The sequence below is a fragment of the Eleutherodactylus coqui genome, chromosome 4, assembly GCF_035609145.1.
Source record: "Eleutherodactylus coqui strain aEleCoq1 chromosome 4, aEleCoq1.hap1, whole genome shotgun sequence".
NCBI classification, from domain to species: domain Eukaryota; kingdom Metazoa; phylum Chordata; class Amphibia; order Anura; family Eleutherodactylidae; genus Eleutherodactylus; species Eleutherodactylus coqui.
In genome coordinates this window covers 239,608,374-239,629,753 of record NC_089840.1, presented here as the reverse complement: position 1 = coordinate 239,629,753, position 21,380 = coordinate 239,608,374, and the positions used below count along the sequence as shown (strand labels likewise).

At 46.1% G+C, this 21,380-nt stretch overlaps 1 protein-coding gene across 2 annotated transcripts in view; it reads left to right on the top strand.

Annotated features, from left to right (window-relative positions):
• Positions 1–21,380, top strand: part of FBXW4 (F-box and WD repeat domain containing 4) — a 168,656-nt gene that overhangs the window by 22,229 nt on the left and 125,047 nt on the right. For both annotated transcript variants that reach the window (XM_066600955.1, XM_066600954.1), the window contains exon 2: positions 18,393–18,488. In XM_066600955.1, the coding sequence (XP_066457052.1) occupies positions 18,393–18,488 (96 nt within the window). The remainder of the gene's footprint in view (positions 1–18,392; positions 18,489–21,380) is intronic.

Sequence of the window (21,380 nt, the reverse complement as noted above, 5' to 3'; positions counted from 1 at the left end):
ACAGAGCCTTGTGGTACCCCACTTGATACATTCTTCCACTTGAATGTGCAGCCATTTATGACCACTCTTTGAGTACGATCACTCAGCCAGTTGTGAATTCACCTAACTACTGCCTTGTCAATCCCATATTTGGTCATTTTTTTCAATAAGTATGGTATGAGATACTTTGTCAAATGCTTTACTAAAGTCAAGATATACTATATCCACCGCATTTCCCTGTTCAATCCAGTCAGTGATTCTGTCATAGAAGGAAATTAGATTAGTCTGGCATGACTTGTTTGTTACAAACTCACGCTGGCTTTGGTTAATTACTCCATTTTCATCCAAGTACTTGCATATATGCTGTTTAATAACTTGTTCAAAGATCTTTCCCAGTATAGAAGTCGGGCTCACAAGCCTGTAGTTCCCTGGATCCATCTTTTCCCCTTTCTTTTCCAATCTTCTGGGACTTCTCCTGTTCTTCAGGAATTTTCAATGATTATGGCGAGTGGTTCAGCAATTACCTCCGCTGCTTCCTTTAGTATCCTAGGATGTAATTCATCTGGACCTTGAGACTTGAACTCCTTTAAGTTGGCTAAGTGTTCCCTCACCCTCTCTCTGCTTACAGATAGCCTGCATTCTCTTATTCCACCAATAGCACAGAGAAGATCAGTTGATGATCAATCTATTTTCTGAGAGAAAACAGATACAAAATAGGAATTTAAAAGTTCTGCCTTCTCAACATCATTCTTAACCAATTCACCATTTTCATCTTATAAGCATCCAATAGCATCTTTGACTTTTTTCTTTTGCTTTTGACATACCCCCAAAAACTTTTTTATTGCTTTAGGCCTCTGTTGCAAGCCTCAATTTATTATTTGCTTTAGCTTTTTGACACTTGGCCTAGATGTTCCTACGAACATTCCTTTGCCCAATCATCAGCTCGCCTATACCATAGAGCAGCTGGCAAATGCTCGTTTGTTGGCTAGTTGGAACTTTTAAAGGGCTTGTCCAGTAACTGGACAACGTGGCCCCCTTTAATGAATAGAAGCAGTACTTGCCTGTTCCCTGCTGCCGCTATCCAGCGTTTTTTGTGACAGATGATGTGCACAAGTACGTCCGTGTGAAGGAGCCCTAAGGAAATAAGAGATGATTAGTTAAGATCGCAGCTGTAAATGGACACTGGTACATGGTAAAATGAGGCCATTGTGTGTGGCACGTGTGGACTTACCTTTGGGGTAGAGATGAGTTTTTGGGCTTCGTTTACAACGGCGTTCTTCAATACATTACTAGTGGATCCTTTATTCTTATCTTCAAAAAAAAAAAATTTCTGAAGCAAACTGATTTGTCCAAAAACTGATATTTTCTGTATCATCAGACATTCCCCCATAATCCATTTTTAATGGATGGATACATTTTTTCATTTGTTTGAAATGTAGTTCTACTTTACAGCGGCACATGTGCAGTAGTATTAAACGGATCCGTTAAATGTAATACAAAGGGAATAGTGTTCATAGACTACAATATTTAAAAAGAAATTTAGAAAATGAAAGGTCTATCCTGTCCCGTTTCCATTTCTCTGGAGGGAAAAAAAGCAAATCGAAACAAATTATTGGAAATTCTTTTCATTTTTTCTGCTCTTAGGGCGAAACCGAAAACAAAATGTTGATGTGAACCTAGCCTTAGCACCGAATCTTAAAGGGAACCTGTCTCACCCCTACAGCACCATGAAAGCCCTTCCGATCGAGCCAATTTATCGTTTAAACAAGCGACTGATGTCATCGTTCTCTCTTGTGCAGCCTGTTTAGACAGGCAGATACGTCGTTGGCTCGTTAAAGCGAAAATTGTTCAGTCTTTCACATTCGCTGTGTAAGTGGCTGCGAGGGACTAAACGAGGGCTAGTTAAACCCAATGACCAGTAACGAGGCAACAATGATTTTTATGTCTGCAGAAAGCAAAAAGCGAATGATTGCATTGTCTCACGTTATTTTTTAAGCAACAATTATTGTTAAAAAAACTACCATATATACTCGAGTATAAGCCCAGTTTTTCAGCACATTTTTTCTTTCAAAATGTATTTATTGATTTTCTATGCCAACAATACAACATTTCAATAAAATGGATGCTTATTGAACACACAGGGTGTTGTTCTCTTATCTTGTGGCGCGGTCCGGGTCGCGGGTCAATGCGGGTTCGTGCCCCTCCACTTTTTCCTTTTTGTATATCGAGAGCTTTATCTTAAAAATATTTATTGGTTAAGGGAGTATCCACCTAGGCCATGGTGTCGCTGTGTGGGCCTCGGGGTCTGAGCATCACAATTTCTATGGAGGACTCTTCCTCTCAATGCCCTTTACTTTTGGTTATGGCTATCAACTGATGAGCTTCTGAGGGAGTTGCCCGCACTGCCCGCCACCCAGAGGCCGTCGCTTCTAAATTTTCTTTTAATCCTGCGGAATTGAGCAATGTGTGTTGCAAACATATTTTATGAATAACATTATATACAAAACAAAACCATACAAACAGAAATATTAATATACCCCAAACAGTGCGGGGGGACGAAAAGAGAAAAGGAGAGAGGAAAAGGGGGGAAGGAGAAGGAAAGACTAGGTACAGAGGGGAGGAGGGGACGGAGGTTGTGGGTTTGGCTGTCTCATAAATTCGCCGAGCGTATGAAGATGCTGGGAAGAGAGAAATTATGGAAGCAGGCAGGCGAGTTGGAAGGGGGCCCCGGTGTCACGTGGATAAATTTCCATCTCTATCTATAGAGATCCGTCGGCCAACCATTTGAGAAATGATGGGGAGCCTTTGAAATCCATCCAGGCCACCCAGACATCTCGAGACCTGGCTGCTGGTTGGTTTTGCACAGTTTCGCTGTTCTGGAGGTCCTCCATGTATTTAATATGTTCGACCTCCTCCACCCATGTGGACCTCGGGATCTCCCCTCCACGTCTCCAGTGCCGGGAGATGATGTGGCGCATGGCCATGATGAAGTGGCCTAGAAGGCTTTTTTTGATCTTAGATACCGAACCGGGAAGCATGGAGAGGAGAGCAGTCTCGGGGTTCAGAGCCGTAGGGGATCTGCTGACCCTCTCGTAGACCCTGGCAACATCTTCCCAGAGGGGCGCAATCAATGGGCAGGACCACCAGATGTGTAGCATGTCTCTTACTTCGGAGCAGCATCTCCAGCATGTGTTTGACACTTCTGGGAAAATTCTGTGGAGCCTGTCCGGGGTTCTGTACCATTGTGTGACAATTTTGTAATTGAGCTCCTGTGCCTTGGTAGAGATGGACATCTTGTGGGTCATCTGATATGTCTTGCTCCAGAGCTCTCCGGAGAATTGTCTGTTCAATGTCTCCTCCCATCTCGCCTCCCATTGCGGTCATGTCTCTCCCATTTTCGCTTCGGCCAGCAACCCGTACAGCAGAGATATTGCGTGAGGGGGTGCGTCAGAACCCACACATAGCTTCTCAAATGGAGTGAGTTCCGAGCTCAGTGACCCAGGATTCCCTAGCGATCCTATGTAGTCCCTCACCTGAAGGTATTGCATCCAGGCACCTGGTTTTTGTCTGTGGGTCCCGACTAAATCACCCAGTGGGCGCATACCGCCTGGTCCCCAGACCTCTCTGACTCGTGGCTTCGGTGCGCCTGGTAAGATTGACAGTTCGGTTACTGTTAGGGTGGCAGGAATTTGGGGGTTGCCGGACAGGGGGGTTAGTGGGCCCGGTATGTTCATTATCTTTCTGCTCCTAGCTATTCGGTTCCAAGCCCCCAGGAGAGTTACGGCAAGGGGGGAGGCCCCTTGTCCTCTCCAGTCTACTCTTCCCGAGATCCAGAATGCGCTCCCTAGGTTTAGGTTGTTCTCTTCAGTCTCTAAAGTCGACCACGTTTTTGTGTCTGGGTAATGGAGTATGTCTAGGATACATTTCCCTATTGCTGCCTTATGGTAAAGTTCTAAGTCTGGCAAGCCTGCCCCCCCTGCTGCCCGTGGTCGGGTGAGGACCTTGTGGCTAATTCGCGGTGGAAGGTTTCCCCATACATATCTTGTTGTTGCCTTCTGTAATAGTGTGAAGAAGCTCCTGGGTATGTCATGTGGCATAGTCTGGAAGACGTAAAGGATTCTGGGCAAGATATTCATTTTAAGTGAGTTAATCCTGCCGAACCAGGAAAGGTGTAATTTGGACCAACCCGTCATTTCTGATTCAAATATGGAGAGTAGGGGTTTGTAGTTAAGCTCAAAGGTGTCCGACGGATTTGCTGGGATGTTTATGCCTAAGTATTTTAAGGCGTTCTTTCTCCATATAAATGGAAATGTCTAGTTTAACAGGTTGGCCTCCGTTGATGGTATAGATATGTTGAGTATTTCGGATTTTTGAAGGTTTATCTTAGTTACTAATTTTCCCATAACTTGTTAATTCTTGTAGTATTGCGGGCAGGGACGTATTGGGGCTCGTAACGTACATCAGCAGGTCGTCTGCAAAAATGGAGATTTTTTGTTCTCCGCCTCCACCTGGCATCCCCCGAATGTCAGGGTTGCTCCTTAGGGCTGCTGCCAGCGGTTCCATCGCTAGAATGTATAGGAGTGGGGAAAGGGGGCAGCCCTGTCTGGTCCCATTCCGGATTTGAAAGGGCTCAGACAGAAGACCATTCACTCTGATACGCGCAGAGGGGTTGCTGTATAGGGCCATGATCCAGGAAAGGGTCCTCGGGCCCAGACCCACCTCCCTCAACACCTGTTCCAGGAAGGACCATCTCACCCTGTCAAAGGCCTTCTCTGCGTCTACTGCGAGAAGGCACAGTGGGGTATGGGATCTCCGAGCTTTATTAATCAGTGATAATGTTTTTATCGTGTTCTCTCTGGCCTCCCTTCCCGTGACAAATCCAACTTGATCAATATGGATAAGGGATGGGATAAGAGGATTTAACCTATTGGCCAGCATTTTGGAAAATATTTTAAGGTCACTATTAATGAGGGAGATGGGTCTATAGCTTTTACATGAGAGAGGGTCCCTTCCAGGCTTCAGGATCACAGCTATGTTGGCTTGCAGGGCCTGAGGAGGGAACGGGCAACCCTTAGTGACGGCGTTAAAGGCGGACAGCATAAGTTCTGATATCTGTCCTCCCAGTAGTTTGTAAAACCTTGGTGTGAATCCGTCCGGGCCCGGACTCTTCCCCAGTTTCAGGTCTCTCAGAACCTGAGAGAGTTCTGAGGGCGACAAATCACTCTCAAGTGCTTCAGAGTCAGCCCCTGAGATAGTGGTGCGTGTATGAAGATGCAGGTACTGCGCTGTAGACTCATGCGTTTGTCCATCCGTCTCCCCCTGGTGGGGTATGTTGTAAAGCTTGGAGTAGTAACCCCTAAAGGTTTCTAGGATCTCACTAGGAGCGCACACCTCGATTCCTGAGGGGGTACGGATGGACAAGATGTTTGTTTGGGGAGTCTGGGGACGCAATGCCCTAGCCAACCACCTACCACTCTTATTGCCGTACTCGTATTGCCCCGCCCGAAATCTGTCCCTTGCGTTCAGGGTGTTCTGATCGAGTATGGCCAGGATCTCGTGCCTGATATTTATGATGTCTGTTAGTAGGGCTTCTGACCTCTGTGCTTTGTTGGCTGTTTCGCGGGACTCTAAATCACGGAATAGCTGTTTGAGTCTATGTGACCGTTCTTTTTTAAGCCTCGAGCCGTGCGAGATAAAGACTCCTCTCAGGGTGCATTTTAGTGCCTCCCATTTGAGTGGCGCAGGGGTTGTATCTGCTGTGTGGGTCTCTAAGAAGGTGGTGATTGTTTTGGTGATGTCGTCCATGCAGATGAAATCTTTAAGTAAATTGTCATTTAATTTCCAATTAAATCCTCTGTAGTCCTGCTTTATTGGATTAAGTTTGGCTAGTACTGGGGCATGGTCGGACCAGAGGAAATTCCCTATGGAGCATTTAGGGGCCCCATTTAACAATTTGTGTGTGATAAAGATGTAATCGATTCTGCTGTACGAGTTGTAGACCCGCGTATGGCAGCTATAGTCCCTATCGGCCGGGTGGAGAGATCTCCACAGGTCGACTAGGTGTAGACTCACCAGGTGTTTCTTGAGTCTGCGGATGGCCGAGAGCGAGACTGAGGAGCGCCCTGAGGAGGTGTCCAGGTGTGGATCTAGGACCATGTTGAAGTCGCCTCCGGCTATGATGGTCGTGTTTTCTGCGAACTCTGACAATCTCCGGAGAGCTCTGGTGCCGAAGAGAACCTGGCCCTGGTTAGGGAAATAAAAGTTAGCGAGGGTAAAAGTGTCGTTTAATATCTTAATTTTCAGGAATAGGTACCTCCCCTCGCCCTCCTTCTCTAACGCTAGGATCTGTGGCTTAAAGGATTTGTGAAAGGCTATGGAGACACCTCCAACTTTACGGTCGGGGTGGGGGGCATGAAACCAGTTTGGGTAGAAGCGGTTGTGACATGCGGGTGTGCTTGCGGTGGTGTAGTGGGTTTCTTGGAACAAGGCAATCATGATCTTCTTTTTGTGGAGATTATATAAAATCTGGTTTCTTTTCCCGGGGCTGTTTAGGCCTCTCGTGTTGTAAGAGCTTATTGTCACAGGAGCCATTGCTTACCCTTGGGGAGACATCGCCAACACTGTTGAGGAGACAGCCTCGTGGTTGTAGGATGGGGGAACCTAGGGAAGGAAAGTTTAGAGAAGGGGAGAATCCAGAAAAGGGAAAGGTGAGAGCAAAGATTGGTAACAATTAGAACTATTCTCATGTTGAGTCGGGATCTTAGGCCAGGGAAAATCCCGTCTCCGAATACAAACATCACACAGCTGATAGAGCTGCGGAAAAAAGGAGAAAAAGCAAAACAGAAAGGGCAAAAAGTGAAAAACTAGATTGCAGCAACTCGTGCTGCTGGCCTAGTATGGGGGAAGCTGGACCCGAACACCAGACCTCGGCTCCCCCCATACCCCGGCTTCTAATGCTGAACCCACAGAGGGGTATGATTCAAGGCATCCACGGATTTTAACGACAAGTTCTCCATCGGGAGGCTGCTGTCGCAGGCAGTAGGCGCATAGGGCCTAAGGAGGAGGAATTCCGCTCTCTCTGGCTAGCGGTTCCTATTTGGGCTGACCAGGTGCCATTGTTCTCTTGGGGGCTGCGGATCTGGTGCGTCGACTTTGGGCCATTCAGGTATGGCTAACATTGGAAGTTCCAGTTTGGCCAGAAACTTTTGGGAGGTCGCCCAGACCCCTAAATGTAGCTGAACGCCCGTCTCTTCCAGCGTGGAGCTGAAAGGGAAATCCCCAACGGTAGGGGATGTTTCTTTCTTTTAGCGCCGTCAGTATAGGCTTCAGCGCTTTGCGGAGCTGCAGGGTTCTTCTAGATAAGTCGGGCAGTAATAAGAGGTTAGTGTCCTTGCAGATTAAGGGGCCCCATTCCCGGATTCTTCTGAGGAGCTCCTCTTTGTCTCTGTAGAAATGGATTCACGGGGTCTTGCTGGGTCGGTACTCCTGGGCCCCAAGGATCTGTGGATCCTGTCGATCTCCACTGGGTTGTTTTCGGGTCTATTGAGGATGTCGCCAAAACTTTTTGTAGCCCATTTCTCTAGTTGGGCTGGTTCTATTTCCTCGCTCAGGCCTCTTATTCGGATATTGTTCCTTCTGTTGCGGTTTTCAATATCGTCGAGCTGGGTTAGAATATTGGAGATTTGCGAGGAATGGTCTTGTAGGATTCTGTGGTGTTCAGTGAGCTGTGACTGCATCTGGATTTGTGTTTCTTCCGATTCAGCGACTCTGTATCCTATGTGTTTTATGTCTGCTTGCAGGGCTTCAATGGCTTGCATTTGTGAGCTAGTTGCCCTTTTCAGTAGTGCGTCGACTACGTTTCTTGTAGGGATGCTCTTTAGATGAGCTTTCCAGTCCCATTCTCCGTCATCGGCGGCTTCGTCTTCTTCTGAATCTGTCAGCAAGGTCGCTTTGGCATGGACCTGGGATCCTGCCCCCTTTAATGGTGGTGTCGAGATGGAAGGCGAGGTGCTTTCGGGAGACTCGGAGAGCTGCTCGTCTGGGCCATCATAGCCGGAGCGTGCGCTTGGGGGCCTGTTATCGCAGCTTGTCATCTCTGGCGTTTGGCTGGGGGGGATTGTCCCTTGGTCTGCCGTGTCCAGGGGTGTGCAGCTTCTCTGCTCTTTTGCTTGGGGGCCTGTGCCCTTTCTCTTCTGGCTCAGGGTGTCTCTAGGCAGCGGCTGCGGTCCCCGAGTCCGAGAGGCACTTCTCTTGTCTCCCTTGCTGGTTCTGTCTGTGCTGGGGTGTCTAGGGAGCCCCCTCTGAGAGCCCTGGTTGCTGGCCCCTTCTTGGGTATGGCGCCGGATGAGGTGGGCGGGGCCTGCCGCGGGAGGCTACTGGCCAGCTTGCTCTGTTTCTGGGGCTGCGGGGATAAGTTCCGCTGGTGTCGGGGGTCTATAGGGCTTATGTTGCTGCCCTGCGCTGGGGGAGAGTACCGTGCGGCCGTCTGGAGCGGCTCGGCTGGGAGCGGACGTGAGGCTCCTCCCACTTCCCTGAGCGGCGGCGCCATCTTGGGGACCTCCGTGCCGGCCGGCCGCCTCGGCAGATGAGCCAGGTACACGTCCAGCGGGCCTGTTTCTTCAATCTCCGGCGTCCCCTGGTCTCCCTGCTTCTTTATGCGTCCCATGGGAGCAGTGCTGTGTCCGTGCATGCGATGTAGGCACAGTTGTAGCCGGGGTTTAGCGGGAGCTCTGGACAGGTGCTACCTACAGCTCCATGTCCTAGGCCATGCCCCCCCCCCATTTTTCAGCACATTCTTTAATGCTGAAAAAGCCCTGTCGGCATATGCGAGTGAGGTAAAAAAAACCAACAAAAAAACAGCAATAATCACCTCCTAGCCTGCGTCTGCGTCTCTGGTGCGATGGTCTTCCTAGCAGTGCGGCAAGCTGCTTGAGAATTCTCCCTGCTGTCCTCTCCCTGCTCAGCTTTGAATTTTCCCACCATCAGCGCTGTGTAAGTAAGCGCTCTGATTGGATAGAGCGCCAGCCAATCACAGTCGGCGCTCGATTACTCAGTGGATGACATCACTGAATGGCTGTGATTGGTTTATCGAGCGCCAGCTGTGATTGGCTGGCGAACGATCCAGTCACAGCACTTACTTACACAGCGCTGACAGCGGTGGAATTCAAAGCCGAGCAGGGAGATGATAGTGGGGAGAATTCCCAAGCAACTTGCCGCACCGCCGGTAAGAGCATCGTGCTGGGGACAAAGACACTGCCTGGGAGGCGAGTATTGCATTTTTCTTTACCTAGTATATACTGGAGTATAGCTCGGCTTATAGTCGAGTCAATAAGTTTTATCAGTTTTTTTGTGGTAAAACTTATTGACTAGGCTAATACTCGAGTGTATATATGGTAATTATTATAATCGTCCCGTCTGAAAGCACCCTAGACTAAGTTGTTCTGCTATTAGGGGACGTGACAGGGAGCCAGGCGCTTTATTTTTTTATACGTTCCCGCTATCCAGTGGCGTCCTCCTTTGAGGTCGGCTGATGGCCTGTAAATCTGACTGTTTTTAGAGTCCCATGAGTGCGCTCTCCCTTAAACTTTTGTGCATTGCACTCTGAACAGAGTCAGATTTTCGGCATTTGCTGTTCTCCGGCGGTGGGGACCAGAAAGTTGATGTAGGTTGGTTTCCCACTGGGCGGAATTTCTGTGTGGGCTTTCTGCACGGAAATTCTGACGGCAACTTTTATCCTGGAATAAAGCAGCAAAGTCGACGAGATTTGCAAAAATCTCGTCCAAACACTGCGGAGAAGCCGTTGCAGCACAGCCGCACTGAAACTAACATGCCGCGCTGAGATCAAAGGTGTGGCCTGACAATTTTAGCGACGTCTCCGCTGCGGCCATCTCTCCTCTCTATGGTGAGAGATGGTCGCAGCGGATTACAGGCAGCGAAGCCGCTTCAAAACCCCCATGGGTTTTGAAGCTGCATTTCCGGCGCGGAAATCTTGCAGTATTTCCGTGCGGTTCCGCTGCGGTCATTCTGCAGGATTTACGCTCAGTGGGAACCCAGCCTTATGGTGCTTTTGGCAGGTTCCCTGTAAGATTGGATTGTGGCAGCTCACCTGCTTGCCTGTTTTTAAGTCAACACTTTTTTTTTGTACAGTTGAAAACACGGCTAAAATTGAAAAAAAGAAAGGTAATGAATTATAAAATTCTTAAAATGCTACAATTTATTATATAATTATGTACAATTAGGTTCAGCTATGCTGTATGTAATGTGTGAGTCCCATTCCGAGGGGTTACTTCTCCAGAAGGGTCAGCTATGCTGTATGTAATGTGCGAGCCCCATTCTGGGGGGTTACTTTTTCAAGAGAGTCAGCTATTCTGTATGTAATGTGTGAGCCCCTTTCCAAGGAGTTACTTCTCCAGAAGGGTCAGCTATGCTGTATGTAATGTGCGAGCCCCATTCCGAGGGGTTACTTCTTCAGGAGGTTCAGCTATGCTGTATGTAATGTGTGAGTCCCATTCCAAGGGGTTCCCCCTCCAGGAGATGCAGCTATGCTGTATGTAATGTGTGAGTCCCATTCCGAGGGGTTACTTATCCAGGAGGTGCAGGTATGCTGTATGTAATGTGTGGGTCCCATTCCCAGGGGTTACTTCTCTAGGAGGTAAAGCTATACTGTATGTAATGTGTGAGTCCCATTCCAAGAGGTTACTCCTCCAGGAGGTTCAGCTATGCTGTATGTAATGTGTGAGTCCCATACCAAGGGGTTACTCCTCCAGGAGGTTCAGCTATGCTGTATGTAATGTGTGAGTCCCATACCAAGGGGTTACTCCTCCAGGAGGTTTAGCTATACTGTATGTAATGTGTGGGTCCCATTCCAAGAGGTTACTCCTCCAGGAGGTTCAGCTATGCTGTATGTAATGTGTGAGTCCCATTCCAAGGGTTACTCCTCCAGGAGGTTCAGTTATGCTGTATGTAATGTGTGAGTCCCATACCAAGGGGTTACTCCTCCAGGAGGTTTAGCTATACTGTATGTAATGTGTGAGTCCCATTTCAAGAGGTTACTCCTCCAGGAGGTTCAGCTATGCTGTATGTAATGTGTGAGTCCCATTCCAAGGGTTACTCCTCCAGGAGGTTCAGCTATGCTGTATGTAATGTGTGAGTCCCATTCCGAGGGGTTACTCCTCCAGGAGGTTCAGCTATGCTGTATGTAATGTGTGAGTCCCATTCCAAGGGTTACTCCTCCAGGAGGTTCAGCTATGCTGTATGTAATGTGTGAGTCCCATTCCGAGGGGTTACTCCTCCAGGAGGTTCAGTTATGCTGTATGTAATGTGTGAGTCCCATTCCAAGGGGTTACTCCTCCAGGAGGTTCAGTTATGCTGTATGTAATGTGTGAGTCCCATTCCGAGGAGTTACTTCTCCAGGAGGTGCAGCTATGCTGTATGTAATGTGTGTGTCACATCGTGGGGGGTTATTTCCCCAGGCTGGCCATACCGCTGTCTGAACATCACAATTGCTTTGGGAGGGTCTATGCCGGAGTCAGCCTTAATCCCTCATGCATTCATGCAGTCTTCAAAAAGTCAGACGTTTTGTGTGGGATAGATAAACTGACTGTAAAAGTTAGGTTGGTTGCGGACTTGTGAGCCTTCATTACAGCTCCTTCCTGCAGCTGGAACCTGGAGCTCGCAAGGGATATTGCATTTCTTCTGCTGTACGGGCCAAGTTAGAGAGGAAATCCTTAATTTGAAGACTCCCCTCAACTCCTCATTGTTTTGTTACATATTTTTCATACAATGAAGTTACCTACTTCAGGAAAATGTCCTGTATCCCACATTGCATCTATGCAGGTTATTGATTAATCCCCAAATGTCTTTGTACTAGGCAAGGCTGGATTCTGGAGCTTAGGACAAAAAACTGACGGAAAAAATACAAGCAAGCAAATCCAGATCTTGCAGGGAACCATAAGGGAAATTTACTAAGCCTAACATCTCCGACACTGGGATTAGTACGATGCGCTGAATAGGTGCAGGCCTCTTAATGTATTCGTCACATTCCCGGTGGGTTCGTGCCCCTTCTGAGAAATGTTTGCCAACTAGACATACATTTTTGACATAATTTAAGTAAAATAAATTTTTGGCATAAATTATAGTTAAATCTGTTGGTCACGCCTCTTCTGACAAGCCCTGCCCACTTTTTTGGGAAAAGGGGCAGGACCAACGTAGACTGAAGAAAAAGTCAAAAATGTTTGCGCAAATCCATGCTTTAGCAAAATTTGGTCGTAAAACAATCAGTCAATGTGCCCCATATGCAATGAAGAGATAAGTGCTTGGTCAGTCAGTGCCGGATTAAACCCAGCGGAGGCCCCAAGGGGTTGAAATCTCAAGCTTCCCCCCCCCCCCTCATACTTCACAAATGATCTCCTGAAGGTTTTTTAATTTTACCAACCAACAATTTGAATAAACCAATTTTATTATTGCTATGTTACGGTAGAAATTAGACGGTGAAGCTAATCGAACGTCGTTCTAACGGATGGAGACGTCGGCTATATATCATCATCTCGAAGCTTCTACTCACAAATATTCTATTAGGATCTGAACTCAAACTGTAATGTGAACCTGATGTCTGTGGGTTATGTGCTTTAAAGGGAACCTGTCATCACGCTGGAGCCCCATAAATTACGGGGCTCTAAGTTGATGGAAGGGGAGTCCGGGAACTGTGTTTCATATGAAATGGAGCGCCGGTTTCCAGCGCTGTGCCCCCGTGAAGTCTGCATGTTCCATTGGGTTGACGTTTTCGGCACACCTCTTCCATTCGTCTCTATGTATGAAATAAGCTCCCTGTACTACACCCTGTTCCATCACCTTTGAGCCCCTTTACGTAGTTTATAAGGGGTTCAAACATGATGACAGGTTCCGTTTAGGTGGTTAACTTATTTAATGTAAATGTACACATTATTTATCTCTAGAAAGTCTTTAAGGTAAAGTTGTTGTTTTTTTTTGAGTTGATTCATTTTTTCCCCAATCTTTTGGAAACAATTTCAGAAAGCTTTTGAAATTAAATCTATATTAGTCTGCAGGGCCCATAGGCCGGTGCCTACTCTGCCTATTTGGTGATCTGGCACTGGGTTCAGTTGTTAAAATAGTGGTTGAGGCTGATCCCTTAGGCTAGATTCTAAGAGGTGAGTTCTTGGTGTCTATTTAACCCCTTAGTGACTGCCCTATAGTGTTTTTACGTCCTGCAGCTGCAGGACATGTATGGATGGAGATCGTGCTGCGACCTCCCTCCATGCCTGCGGATGTCAGCTGTAAGAAACAGCTGACACCCCTGATGTAACAGCCGTGTGGCCTTTAAATGCTGTTGTCAATTCTGTGAAATGCCAGAAATGCGCTTTTTTTGGTCACCCTTTCTCCAGGAAAAAATGTCAGAAAAAGCGATCAAAAAGTCGTATGTATTCAAAAATGGTACCAACGGAAACTACAGAATGTACCGCACCAAGTGAGCCCTCAAACAACTATGTCGACGGAAAAATAAAAAAGCTATTGTGCGCAGAAGATGGTGACAGAAAATAATTTTAAAAAATTAAATATCTTTAAAAAAAAAAATACAAGCAGTACAGCAAAAAAAAAAAACTATACAAGTTTGGTATCGTAATAATGACCCATACAATAAAGTTATCATGTTATTTTTGTTGCAGTTTGTGCGCCATAGAAACAAGACGCACTGAAAGATGGCCGAGTGTCATTTTTTTTTCCATTTCTCGCCACCTAGAACTTTTAAAAAGTTTTTCAGTACGTTATATGGTATACTTAATAGTACCATTGAAAAATACAACTCATCCCACAAAAAAACAAGCCCTCATGCAGTTAGATTGATGGATAAATAAAGGAGTTACACTTTTTTAAAAGTGGGGGAGGAAAAAACGAAAATAGAAAAAAAATAAAAAGCTTGGTCACTGAGGGGTTGAAGGGTTAGAGATTAGCCCCCTCAATCCTTCATTGAGGGGACAAATTGAAGCACAGAGCACTTAACAATGTAACTGCACAAGTGGGTTGGCTAAAGGGTTGTAATACAGACATGAAATAATCATTTTTGGCACACGGATCTTAAATCCACGCTGGTTGGCATTTGAAGGGATTTTTAGGGTCCTTTTACACGGAGCACTTATTTGTTGGAACAGTTAAACAAATTGAACGACTCCCATTTACATGGGCGGATTATCGTTCATACTACTTCCTAATTTTTGTGGGTTCGGCTTGTTCAGTCCATCGTTGGTCTGTCGGGAGTTTGGAGATTCCTGAGCTTGGTTGGCAAACCATTGAACAATATCCTTTTACACGCAACGACTGAGAGGCGATGGACAACGAGTTTTATGCCTGCATAAAATGAAGGAAGAGCGATAAGCAAACGGATTATTGCGCGGTTGTCGGCCATGTTTAACGCTGAACCATTTTTTGTTTGTGCTCCGAAGATTGAATGAGTAATCATGCTCGTTCCATGTAAACGGCTCTCAGGCCGGTCTCACCTGTCCGCATGTGAATTGCGGATTCTGTGCGAACCATACGTGCTAGTACGCTGGCATTGCAAGGCATGGACTTTCGCCAGTTCCCAATTTATTTCCACGATCACTCGCAGGTCGTCCGAAGCAGAATCCGACCCGTTGGTGTGAGTAGGCGTATTTGACACTTTATGACTTTAAACACCCCTATGTAAACACCCCGGTTTTACTTTTAACAGGGCTGTCTGTATCCAGTTAGTAGCAAATACGGAACAGCGCACAGACGGGAAAAACACCTGTGCGATTGGGTCCTAATGAGCATGTCCAAAAAAAAATAAAAAAAAGTTTCAAATGTTTTTTGTTTATTTTTCTTTCAGCAAGTATATATTTGTATCCTTCCTGTAACTTTCCCCCGTCTGCATCCACCCTGCCTTCGCCCCATCCGTCCGTCCTTACAAGCATGAACGTTCCAGGCCCGGTCGCGTTGAGACTAGCACGCTGTGTGGTCTGTTTCTGTGCTATGGCATGCTCTGTTTGGGTAACCAATTTACTTGAATGCTGAAAACAGTTTTTTTTTCTTCTTCTTCTCCCCAATTACTTCTTCAGCCTGCGATTGTTACTTTCTGATCCATTTTGGCATCTATATTCCATTGGGGACGTTCCGCTCCATTGCCTTTGTTTTTGCGCTGAGTTTTCCGAGCCCCAGCCATAAAGTTCAGCACAAGTGCAGTTATTGATATATAGGTGGGGGGACGTATTGTGTGTACGTTGGATTTAATGGCACACAGGGACTGAGCTATTCTTTGGGATACGTCTGCAGGGTTGTTTCTGCTGGGAACCAACACAATTATTACTTCTTTTTAATTTCTGGAATCCTTCCTCAGCAGAGCGGTTGTAAGACCTCTAAATTATTCTCCGGTCTAGCTTTGCTGATCATAGGCCAAGCGCCGGCGAAGATTTAAATGATCGAAAAGCTTTGCTTTTTGTTTTGTTTAAAACAGGTCAGATGCCCAGGAATGCAGTCAAATTATAATGGTCTCTAAGTGCCGGAAGATGCAGAAGAGAGAGAGGAGAGAAAAATGAGCCCTGGGCTTTGAGAAAGGGCTGGGAAAATGGAGATTTAGGCAGGCCCCGAGGCCAGGTTAGAGATTCCTACATGTATTAACAGCTAGGTGTGATGTTTATATACACGGGGCTAATCGGTCTTCATCGGGCCTCTCCTCCCAAAGCCCTCGCTAATGGGCTGCCAGCTTTAGGCCCCGCTATTCTTCTGGCTTTTTCCTTTTTTTTTTTTTTTTTTTTTTACTACCTCCTAGAATAATTGACTTTGGTCTTCCTTTTACTACTTGGTGGTTCTTGGATTTGCTTGCACTTTTTTTTTTCTTTGAACCCCATGTCATTTTGATCAGGCCGGCCATAAACGCTGCGTGGAGAACGCAGCGTATTACGGCTGTGGAGCCGTCGGTGAACCGGCGTACGCATGGTGGCAAAATTGTACCGCTGTCAAGGTAATTACGTATGGGTAAGCGTATAGAACGCGACCATAGAGAACAATAAGGGGCACTATCGTGTGTGTATACACGCAGCAGAATGGAACCGAGTAAGGCTAGTTTCACACGGGCGATGGCGATATCGCTGCAAGAAAATTGAGGGAAACGTCACCATTTTTTCTCCACGGTTTTTGAGCGTCAGCGCTGCTTTTTATCACCAAAACATTGCTGCCACTTGCGTTTTTTTCTCGCGAAAGTGCTGTGATTTTTTTATTTTTTTTAGTGCGAAAGTCAATTGGACTTTCTAATATTAAAAACGCATTGCATTGCAAAAAAATCGCAAGTTCGTTCTTTGCCACGCGATTAAAAAGAAGGCTACATAGGGAAACCGGAGAGGTAAAAAAACCACAAAATGTAGAAAGATAGGACAGGCCGCGATTCCCCCCCCCCCCTCCCCGCAACGTTGCATGAGTGAAAACATCGTAAATGTGAAGGAAACCATTGGTTCCTTAATTCTGCGTTTTTTACTCTTGCATCACGCAATTTTATCACCCATGTGAAACCACTCTAAGGCAATGCAGTTGATTGCCTGCAGGGTACTACGTGTCACATGAACGTACAGCGCCCGCGTAATACGTGGTGATCATACGCCCGTGTGACCCCGGACGAACAGAAGTCTCCTGAAGCATTGAATGTAAAGAAATAATACTTAGTCCGGGCTCACACGAGCATGAGATTATTGCGTATTCTGTACGTCATGTCCACGCTTCATAGTTGGTAACTCGCAGGCAATCAAATACATTGCCTCACGCTGTTTCGCTCTCATTTGCGTGTAAGCATTGCGTAATACGCAAGTGCAAAAAAGAACGCAGAATGTGCTATTTTGACTTGAGAAAGCCATTGTGGTGTATGGGCGCTTAATCAACACCGCCCAGATGCAATTACATGGCAATATCGTTCATTACGTTCTATGGGAGCAAGAAAAAACCACTGCATCGTGCGATTACCATGCGTGTGCGCAATGTGATTTTTATTTTTTGTCCTTATTGAAAGAACATGTGATTTTCATGCAAGTAAAAATCGCACATGCAGAGATGCAATGAATTTTTCTCGCAAAACGCATTGCACTCGCAGGAAAAGCTCAGACCGATATCACACTCGTAAACCTGGATCTCTTATGCCCATGTTTGTCCGTAGTTGCCTCGTATCCATTATTGCTCTTTTCATACCTACATACACATGTACCAAAGCTGAATTGGTCTTTTGACTCTCCCGACTACATAGTTTGTGTGCTCTGAGTCTTGGCCTGCGTGACATTGTCCTCCATATGCATCTGATTCCCAACAAAGTAGTTCCCGACCCTATGTGGATCGGGAAGGGTATCGCTTCTCCTTAGGGAGAGCACATACAAGACTTATAAGGCCATCCATGCTCCTCCGGGAAATATGCAAATAGGGAAGATGGAACAATAACTCTGCAGCGCCACCTATTGGAAGGCAGCAGAGATATTGTTCCATCTTCCCATTTACACATGCCTATGTGGGTCGGGAAGGGTATTGCTTCTCCTTAGGGAGAGCACATAGAAGACTTATAAGGCCATCCATGCTCCTCTGGGAAATATGCAAATAGGGAAGATGGAACAATAACACTGCAGCGCCACCCATTGGAAGGCAGCAGAGATATTGTTCCATCTTCCCATTTACACATGCCTATGTGGGTCGGGAAGGGTATTGCTTCTCCTTAGGGAGAGTACATAGAAGACTTATATGGCCATCCATGCTCCTCTAGGAAATATGCAAATAGGGAAGATGGAACAATAACACTGCAGCGCCACCTATTGGAAGGCAGCAGAGATATTGTTCTATCTTCCCATTTGCTCAGAGTTTAAACACAATGAGAAGGCAATGCGTTGATTATTTTTATTCAGACTAAAACTTAACCACGAGCGAGAAGCGCCCGATCCTCGTTCATCGTTGGCTGCGTTTAAACTGAATGATTATCGTTCATTTTCCTTCGTTTGAACGATTTTTGGAACAAAACGTTCCGCCTAAACTCACCTTAACTGATTTTTGACCCTCTATTGTGTGATCGGAGGGCGATGTGTCTGCGGCACTAATGTAAATATACGCTCGTTTCCATATGTCGTCCGTGGCGGCCGTTGGTGATGTATTAATTGTATATGGTTCTACTATATAACATCTTTATTGTGTTGCAGCTTTTTTTCTGCTTATTGCTTTGTTTTTTATAGGTAGTTTCTTCTTCTTCTTGGCTCTTACTACATACTGACGTTTTTAACAGCTTGAACTGTCTTGCTATAGGAAAATGTACCATAGCTTTACTTTTCCTTGAAGTTGGACAGGCAAAATGGTCTAATTCCTTATGTAAACCAAAGCCCTTTTCAGAGGAGGATTTGAGGAATAACACCGGTCTTTGTCTGCAGGGCTTCTGGAATTCCTGTGAAGGAAAGAGTACGGGTTTCTCAAAACTGGAAAAATGGACGTTGTCGGCGGGATATCCTACTCAAGTGGAAACGCAAGCAAGTGACTCCTCTTTATAGTCTATATTTGTAATGTGAATTGCTGGCATCTTAGACTTTTTATTGTACTTTTGAGTTTCACCCAAGTTATTTTATTAGATTTTCGTCTTGGTCATTAATACAAAATTGCGTAGATGGTAATTGCATTGTGTCCTCGTTAACTGAAAAATATCAACTTTAGTGACAATGGAGCCAACTCGTGCCAGAGGACAGGACCTCGTTTGTAGCTCTCGCAGGTGAAGATTGTAATACAGAATTGTATAATTTAGCAATCCCTTAAAGGAATTTTCCCAAGACTTAAGGTGCTTTTACACAGGCTGATCAGTCGGGCACAGAGGCCCTACAGGATGTCGAAGCGATAATGGTTCCTGTGCTTTTATGAATGGAGGCTGAGGGGGCCGGAGGTCGTTCCCACCCGCCTCTATTCATAGTAAGCAGGCAGTCATTCATAAGCAAACGGCTACCTGTTTACACTGGCCAATCCATCGCTCAGTGTTATGCATGCAGAAACTAATTCGGCATTCAGTTGGGGCATGCATTTACACTGAGCGATAATCGTTGGCATCTGCCTGCCGCAGCCATTATCAGTGTGAATGCTGATCATGGCTTTTAACCCTTTAATTGCCCCAATTGGTATTTGGAAGTCCTGAACGGCCCTCCCGCAGTGAGATTGCGTTGTGCCATTCTGTTGCCATAGTAGCCTGCGGACTTCTGAAGACCCGCGGGGCTGCCATTACTTATTGCCTATCGAGCCATGGCTGCCTATCGGAACGTTATTTATCCCACACGGTGGACGGTAATTTTAATAAGGAAAAAAAAGACACAACACTAGGATTGCGCTTTTTCTTTTCTAAGTTACCCTGTCTGCAAGAAAAAAGTGATCAAAAAGTTGTATGTACTGCAAATGTGTAGCAATTGAAGCTACAGAATGGCCTGCAGAAAATTAGCCCTCGCACAACTATGTTGATGGTAAAATAAAAAAGTCATGGCTGTCAGAAGATGGCGGCATTTGTTATTTTTTAAAAGATATTTAATTTTTAAAAGTAATATAGCAAAAAAGGAAAAGTATAAATTTGGTGTTGTCGTACTTGTACTGACCCACAGAATAAAGTTTTGTCATTTTTGCTGCAGTATGTATCCCGAAAAAAACAAGACTCACCGAAAAAGGGAGGAATTGTGTTTTTTTTTCCCCCCATTTCCCTCCACTCAGAAATGTTTGTTTTTAGTACATTATATGGTACATTAAATAATACTATTGAAAAATACACCTGATCCCACATGTGGAGGAAAAAACAGAAATGAAGAAAAGAGGGAAACAAGAGCATCATCATCAAGGGGTTAATGGGACTGTCCCATCACAGACTATGTGGACCCTCATGCGATCAGCTGATTGTTTCAGGTACGGCTCATGACTCCCCCGGCAATCAGCTGATTGTTCCATGTATGGCTCATGACTCCCCCGGCAATCAGCTTGATTGTGCTAGATACAGCTCATGATTCCCCCCGGCAAGCAGCTGATTGTTCCAGGTACGGCTCATGACTCCCCCGGCAAGCAGCTGATTGTTCCAGGTACGGCTCATGACTCCCCCGGCAAGCAGCTGATTGTTCCAGGTACGGCTCATGACTTCCCCAGCAATCAGCTGATTGTGCCAGGTACGGCTCATGACTCCCCCGGCAAGCAGCTGATTGTTCCAGGTACGCCTCATGACTTCCCCAGCAATCAGCTGATTGTTCCAGGTATGGCTCATGACTCCCCCGGCAATCAGCTTGATTGTGCCAGATACAGCTCATGATTCCCCCCGGCAAGCAGCTGATTGTGCCAGATACAGCTCATGACTCCCCCGGCAATCAGCTTGATTGTGCCAGATACAGCTCATGATTCCCCCCGGCAAGCAGCTGATTGTTCCAGGTACGGCTCATGACTTCCCCAGCAATCAGCTGATTGTTCCAGGTACGGCTCATGACTTCCCCAGCAATCAGCTGATTGTTCCAGGTACGGCTCATGACTTCCCCAGCAATCAGCTGATTGTGCCAGGTACGGCTCATGACTTCCCCAGCAATCAGCTGATTGTTCCATGTATGGCTCATGACTCCCCCGGCAATCAGCTTGATTGTGCCAGATACAGCTCATGATTCCCCCCGGCAAACAGCTGATTTTGCCAGGGCATGCCGCGGCCAAATAGGCATTTTTCCTTCAGCAGTTGCTGCAGCGTAAATATAGTATGATGGCCATTCAGATATAATAGAAGCAGCAGGAATAAGGACGATGCAGGAGGATTCAGACAAGCAGCGTAGTAAAAGGACAGCTCAAAGCCTGCCAGAGCAGGAGGCACGCTTACAGAGCGTCGCTCCATACTGTTAGATCACAGCTACACGTAAAAACAGTTTTTTTTTTTAATTAAAATCATTAAAAAACACCCTTGCGTCTAGATATTACTGTTGGGGCATGTTCACATGGCTGAATCCCACATGGATTCTTCCACACAGATTCCACTTTTAAAACCAGGGCAGAAATCCGTGGCTATGCTATGTAATTCTTCCACATATTTTGCTGCGGCTCCGCATGCAAATTTACTTCTATCAATGGGTATAATTTCCGATTTTGGATTTGGACTTGACGTGGATCTGCGCTGAATCGCCTCGGAATCTCCGCACACAGATTTTGCACATTTACAGGACTGAATCCGCAGTAGAAATATGCAGCTTATCTGTGATTTCTGGTTTTAGAGGCAGAATCCAAATGTAATCAGAGCATACCTATTGTTAAAGGGGTTGTCTCATCACGAGCCCCGCTGGGGCAATCGGCTGACGTTACCGTCAGATGCTCATTGCTCATTTTCACTGCAGTGGCCACTACAGGGCAAATGTGGTATTACATATAGCCATCCAATG